Source organism: Camellia sinensis, chromosome 6 (assembly GCF_055761805.1).
Source record: "Camellia sinensis isolate YWXY chromosome 6, ASM5576180v1, whole genome shotgun sequence".
Lineage (NCBI taxonomy): Eukaryota > Viridiplantae > Streptophyta > Magnoliopsida > Ericales > Theaceae > Camellia > Camellia sinensis.
Window position 1 is genome coordinate 138328350 of NC_138966.1, and position 6440 is coordinate 138334789.

The following is a 6440-nucleotide window of genomic DNA, read 5'->3' on the forward strand; positions in this document are numbered from 1 at the left end:
GAAGAGAAAGGCCTTTGTTACCTGCATTATAAACATCAACCGTCATTACAACATTTGCAAGTAGAATTGGATTATGTAGACTTACATGCAGATTCGTAGTTTCGAACACATCAATGATAGGCACCTTCTTGTCTGATAACCAAAACTCATCATAAGTAGTTGTAAACAATGAACTAAACGTGACCTCTAATCTTATGTCCTCACAAGATTAGTACAACAGGACATATTTGAAAGGCGAAAAACACCTTGCAAGGTAATCACCAATATCCACACTTTTGAGATGCAGCAGAAGAGAAACTAGTCATTGTGAGATATAGATAGAAAAACCAAAGGCCGTTCAATCTTCTTTTCTGTTCCCCAACTTTCATTTACTCTTAAACTGCATACAAACTCTTATACTTTTCATTCAATATCTCGGAATCAGATGCTGCCCTAGACAGGGAGAATGATCGGGACAGGGTTTCAGTTCTGCTTATGTTCCTTGACCTTGACTCTTTTATCCTCTGGCGAACCACACAGAAGCACATCGAGCCAATTGTAGTGACCATGATTACACTACCAATTAGCGTTACAGAGACAGCAAGCCACCTTTCTTTTGATCCCACCACGACATAGCTGAGAGAAACAAAGGCGATCGAAATGCAAAGACAAGCCAGCCACATGAGCTTGTTAATCACAAACACAAGTTGCTTCTTTGCCTCATGTTCAATCACAACCAAAGACGTCTGGACTAAAACAACAGCGAGGGAGATGAATAGCGCCGCGCTATCAGACACAAAGAAAATTATGAAAGCTGGTTTTTCCGCCACATGGGCTTGCCCAAGTGAAGACCCATCTGTAGGTTCCTCAACAAATTGGCCAGGTACAGTAAAAATGGCCGCAAAAGCGACGGTGGCGATGAGGACAGCAACAACAGTAGCTGAGTTAATGGCATTGTTGAGGCCACTGATGTGGAGCTTCTTTAGCTTCTTTGCAATCCTCCGGACCTTGACACCAGTTTGACGTGTCTGTTGGAGTTGGGACTGCACATCGTGTTTTATGTCGCTCACGGTCTGCTTGAGTTGCTTCGCTGCATTTGGGGGTTTTCCATGATCTCTAGCATTGGTGGCCTTAGATTCTCTTAAAATGGTGACAAGTTCTGGAGTCCCAAACTTTTCTGCGATGTCAAGAGGGGTATGTCCAGCTTTGTTTATTGCATGGATGTTAACCCCCTCAATTGATAGTAGACAACGAGCTATCTGCAGGCACATAAAGCATTTCGGTAGTGTTAAAGCCAGATTTTTACACTAGGTCCCCCTATATAGATAATTGATTGGATAACACGAATCATATATTGCATCATGTATCTTCTATGTATCGTAAGATACATTTAATTTATGAAACGTATTGATGATAGTATTGATTTACCTCTAAAAAAGAAGTATCAAATCGTAAGAAGAACGTCGTGAATCGTAATCGTAAGAAACTGACAACACTCAGCACAATATGTATAATTAGAAATAAATGCTGCATAACTTACAAAAATTCAACATATATACAAAAGAAATCATACTAAGCCACATGATGAGAATTAAAATCAAGCATTTCTTAAGCACACGCAAAAAAAGAAAAAGAAAAAGAAAAAGAAAAAAGAACGAAGAAAAGAGTAACTAAAAAGTGATGTATTCCTCATGGTCTTATTTTTGGTTAGTAAAAAAGAATTTAACTACGATGAATAATGAATAGGAATCAACATAATAAAGTATCAGTTCATATTCGCCTTTTTTACGAAGGTTACATAAAAGTTGTGAGATGTATGGACTGCCCAACATGAGTTTCTGTTTTCAAATTTCCAGTGTTTATGGTATTGATGGGGTTGAGATTTAGAATAATTGAATCACTACCATAGTGTTTGAACTGTTGAAATGTTAACCTTTATATATTTTATTTTGTTGTGTCTGTTTAATGTTGAGTAAACTCTACAGGAAACTAAATATGTTGAACTTTCTCATATGGATTGGCAAATTCAAGAATCTGATGGACCCAACCACTCTTCGACCTCAATTAGACTTCATAAAACCTGACCATATTAACAACATATAAATTATTCACATCAAGTGCATAAAAAATAAAAGAGCTAATTGAAATGGGTTTAACTACTGACAAAATCTAAGGCACAAGTCATGAGACAAATAGAAAGGAAAGGGAAATCAACCTCAACTTTGCCTTTGCTTATTGCAACATGCAGTGCCGTGTTTCCCTTGTTATCCTCCAAGTTCAAAACTGACGGGTCAGGTTTACTTAATTCGAGCACAATCTCCACACTCTGCCCTTTCACAGCCATGTGCAATGCAGTTTGGCCCTTCTTATCAGTTCTAAAACCAATACTCGAATCCTTGCTTAGAATAGATTTCACCACTTCTAGGTAGCCCATCCTTGCTGCAGTATGTAGCACAGTCTTGCCGTTGTTTCGGGCAATCTTGGCAAGGTTTGAGTCAGCTTCTAGAAGCAGATTGACTATATCGATATGTCCTTGAGCTGCAGCGGTGTGTAAGGCTGTTGAATTGGACGGATCAGTGGTCATGACCAGATTGGGGAAAGAATGCAAAAGTTCCTTTAATACCTCTGCAAAATCATGGCAAAGAAAGGCTATAAGCAAGAGGAAGAACAGAGATAAAAAAGAGATAAAGAAGAATCTTTGGTGCATATGTTTGGTGCAGCTTATATGAGTTGCTCATAACTTTTTTATTTTGGAAGTTTGTTCTAGACTGTTTGGTGCAACTTTTGTTTACAGCCTATTGTTACACAGAAACAACTTAAATAAGAGAGAAAAAGTTGTTATCTAGAGCATGGGAGAGGGGTGCTTTGGGCTTCTGTTTTTTGATTATTAGCTTTCAACTTACAAGAAGCAAAACCAAACGGGAAAAGTCCAACAAGCTTTATGATCCCAACAATTTATTAAGCTTTTATATCCAATCTCAACAAAAGCTTTGAAGCCTTAGTTAACATCCAGAGTCGAGGTGAACTGGTAAAATAAAACAACAGAATTCTACATAAACTTGCTTGATATATGAAGAGAATACATAAACAAATTAAATTTTCATTAACTTGAAGTGAAAAAGAAAGGATAAAAATCAGTATTTTTTCTTTTCTGGTTATTTCATGTGAACATATATAATATCCATGATACAGAAAAATGAGTTGTACCCCTTGGTTGTTTTTGTAGTGTCGGAAATTTCATTCCATTGAGTTTATACCATAATTTTTAGTTGAGTCCATGATCATTACAATCAGTTGAAGAATTAACACAGAAACTTGATAAGGAATGGGAAAAAAAAAATTAAATTAGCATATCATATAGATTTTACGATAAACAGACTTGGTAGCAGGAAACTTCTTTGGGGCACATTCATAATTGGGTGAATTGTGTTTGTGGTTGCTGTTAAAGATCGGAGAATTACATTTGAAGATTGTGTCGGATGTGGTTGGAAGATTGGACTACTAGGAGGCTCATTTTAATCTTTATTAGCGGTTAGATTGTGGTTTTTTTCCCCTGGGTTTGGGTTTCCTGCATTAAAAATTAATCTCATCATGGTTGTGTACTTGGTTTTAATTTCCTGCATAATTTTTGATAATATGTGAGTTGAATCACCTTGGATTGAAAGATTTATGTCGATTCTTAAAGTAAAAAATAACATAGGCTATTCTACACACTTCGACTTGAAAACTCGTTTTTTTTTTTTTTTTTCTTCATAAAACCATTTTCACCTCTATCTACATATGTATTCCCTTACAATATTGCATGCACCACAATGTAGTCTCACCTTGTACGTAATGCCAACATACTAAGTATTTCCATCATTTGAAATTACCATAGAATTATTATACAGAAAGTAGAATAATCATTATGCTCAAGGAAGATAATTAATGCAAATGCCAACATAGCTCATGTCAAGGAAAGCTTCAATCCCAACCAAAGGAAACCTTGTAATAAAACAGACAAGCAAAGAATGGAACTGAAATCTTACCAAGATGACCCTGCTTAGCTGCAATATGAAATGGATCATAGCCATTCTTGGCAGCAATAGATGCGGTTTGGAGGTCTAAATGTTTCAAAAATTCAGTGACAACATGGGCATGCCCATTTTCTGCGGTAACATACAAAGCAGTCTCTCCCTCCTGGTTCTGCTTTGATAGCAATTCTTTAACAACATTAGCATCAAACCTCTGAAAAATATCTCTTACCTTACTCGCGTTCCCTGCTCTCGCAGCCAAATGAAGGGGAGAGTCGCCCCGTTTTCCTGGTGAATCTTTGCCCCTCTTCCTCTCCCCACCAAAACTGAGCTGTCTCTCCATGGCTATCCGAAAGCTCTTCTGTTTCTCCATCAACCCACGAAAACTCTTCTGCTTCTCCATTACCCCACCACGAAAACTCGGCAGTTTTTCCATCAACCTGTTAGGAATCCATAACACTTAACTAGGATTGATGAAACATGAAGCACAAAAACAAATAACGCACAAGAAAGATAAATCACATGGACTGATCAAAAGAGCTGCTTATTCTACGTCTACAATTACTACTACTGTTCATTAAGGATACACAGAGCTTTCAATCGGTATGCTATGCACTACGTGGCTCTATTCATCCCATCGTTCAATACACACGGAGAAGAGAAGAGGAAAAGACCTATACTCTAATATATGGAGGAAACACTCTTTCTAAAAAATAAATTATCGGGCTGCTCTATGTATCAGCGCTATAGACGTCAGTAGCCTCAAATCCATCCCTTCCCCCACTCTTTATTGGCTCCTTTCATAGGAATGAGTAGTGAAAAGCAATTGCATCTATCACTTCAAGCAGCCAAGAGTCACTCAGGGCTTTAGTACTACACTACTTAGCTCGTTACAAAACACAAGATTTACGTAATTCACTCCAAATAAGAGCTACGTCCACAGCTACTTTGGTTTTCACTATGATTAGAATGGATTACCAAGATAACTGCTTCCCCTCAACTATAAATACATAGAAACTAAGGTAACAAGCCACAAGTTGAATCTATGATCGAGTGGTTAGTATATACTCCCTCCGTCTCAAAATAATAGCCTCTTTTGAGAAATCCAACTTTTTTTTTTATAATACAATTATTACACTTTAAAAGTATTAATTTTCCATAATTACCCTTTAATAGTACATTTTTTTGAGAAATATCAATTACCATGATGATTGTATTATTTGTAATGTTAACGAATTTAAAAGAAAGACAAATAGAAAATTTATATTAATTTAATCTTTAATTTTTGAAAAGAGACTAATATTTTCGGATAATAAAAAAATAAAATTTTGGGAAGGGGGAGGAGTACTTACCAGTATCCACACTGCCCACAAACACTAAGATGTTTCTCCATAGTCACCCCATGGATATTATTACTTCCATGATCATGAACAAGTCTCACAAAAATCACAGAACCCCCCAACAAATTTTACGCTTTCTTTAATTTAGATTAGAAGACCAATTCTATTTCAGATTCAAAAGCTCAAGAACTGCTTTTTGTTTGGTTCTGATCAGATACAGTTTTTACAGATATCTCAGCAAAATCACAATAAAACAACCCAAATCGTAAAAATACTAATTGGGTAGAATCACTCAGACCCAAAATTGAAGATCACCTAATTACAGATGACAAATTTGTGTTGTAAAAAATAGAAACACTGCCATAAGTTTCATGTAAAGGATCAAAACAAAATGAATGATAAATACCTTGGTTTGATTGAGAAATCAACGCTTGAATCCACTGTCACTTCAAACATCAGTAGATGCCATAGTTTCAACAAAAAAATACAGAGCCAGAAGCAGACCCAAAACTTCAAATATGGAGCTCAATTTCAGATTGAGAGCTGAAAACTCACTTTCGACGAAACCCAGAAGATCAAATTCAGGAATTTCAGTAACAGAGCAAACCCAATTAGATATTCTGCTCAGAAAACCCCTAAAAGTAACAATAAACAGTTTCTTGAAATGCGAAGAGCATCAAAAAAGCAACCAGACAAAACACTCATCATCAAACATGTGTGGTTCAGATCAAATAATTACAGAAAAGTTAAAGTTTGTGTCTGCCGTCTGTGTTGTTTTTACTACACACAATTTTCTCCTTACAATCCCCACACAAATAAGGTGGTAAAATATAATGTAAATCATTTTTAAAATTTTGTTTGTCATCTGATTTGTAGAGATTGTAAGGAGGAAAATTGTCTGATGTAACATGGTTATTTGTTTTTACAATAATGAGGTGTTTTAGAAAGTTGTAAAAAGTTAGCTTTTGATTTTTTATTAAGTTTTTTAGTTTTTTAGAAAGGGATTTTGAAAGTTGGTAAAAAGTTAACTTTTTATTTTTTAATTTAATATTTATTTATGGTGTCAAATCAAATTAAAATGATCAAAATATTCTTACTCAACATAAAA

The 6440-nt window shown here is 35.8% G+C and overlaps 1 protein-coding gene across 1 annotated transcript; it reads right to left on the reverse strand.

Annotated features, from left to right (window-relative positions):
- Nucleotides 1-6226, reverse strand: LOC114314324 (ankyrin repeat-containing protein At5g02620). The gene is made up of 4 exons (XM_028260804.2): nt 5739-6226; nt 4008-4432; nt 2195-2604; nt 1-1238 (listed from the first exon to the last, which is right to left on the reverse strand). The coding sequence occupies exons 1-4, from the start codon at nt 5786-5788 to the stop codon at nt 375-377; spliced, it is 1749 nt and encodes a 582-aa protein (XP_028116605.2). The 5' UTR covers nt 5789-6226; the 3' UTR covers nt 1-374.
- Between the last annotated feature and the right edge of the window lie 214 nt (nt 6227-6440).

Excerpts from the sequence above, each read along its gene's own strand:
- LOC114314324 (XM_028260804.2), bottom strand. The coding sequence starts at position 5,788 with ATGTTTGAAGTGACAGTGGATTCAAGCGTTGATTTCTCAATCAAACCA. Across the intron at positions 2,605-4,007 it reads AGCTAAGCAGGGTCATCTTG|AGGTATTAAAGGAACTTTTG; the intron begins GTAAGATTTCAG and ends ATGATTTTGCAG. Across the intron at positions 1,239-2,194 it reads TAAGCAAAGGCAAAGTTGAG|ATAGCTCGTTGTCTACTATC; the intron begins GTTGATTTCCCT and ends ATGTGCCTGCAG.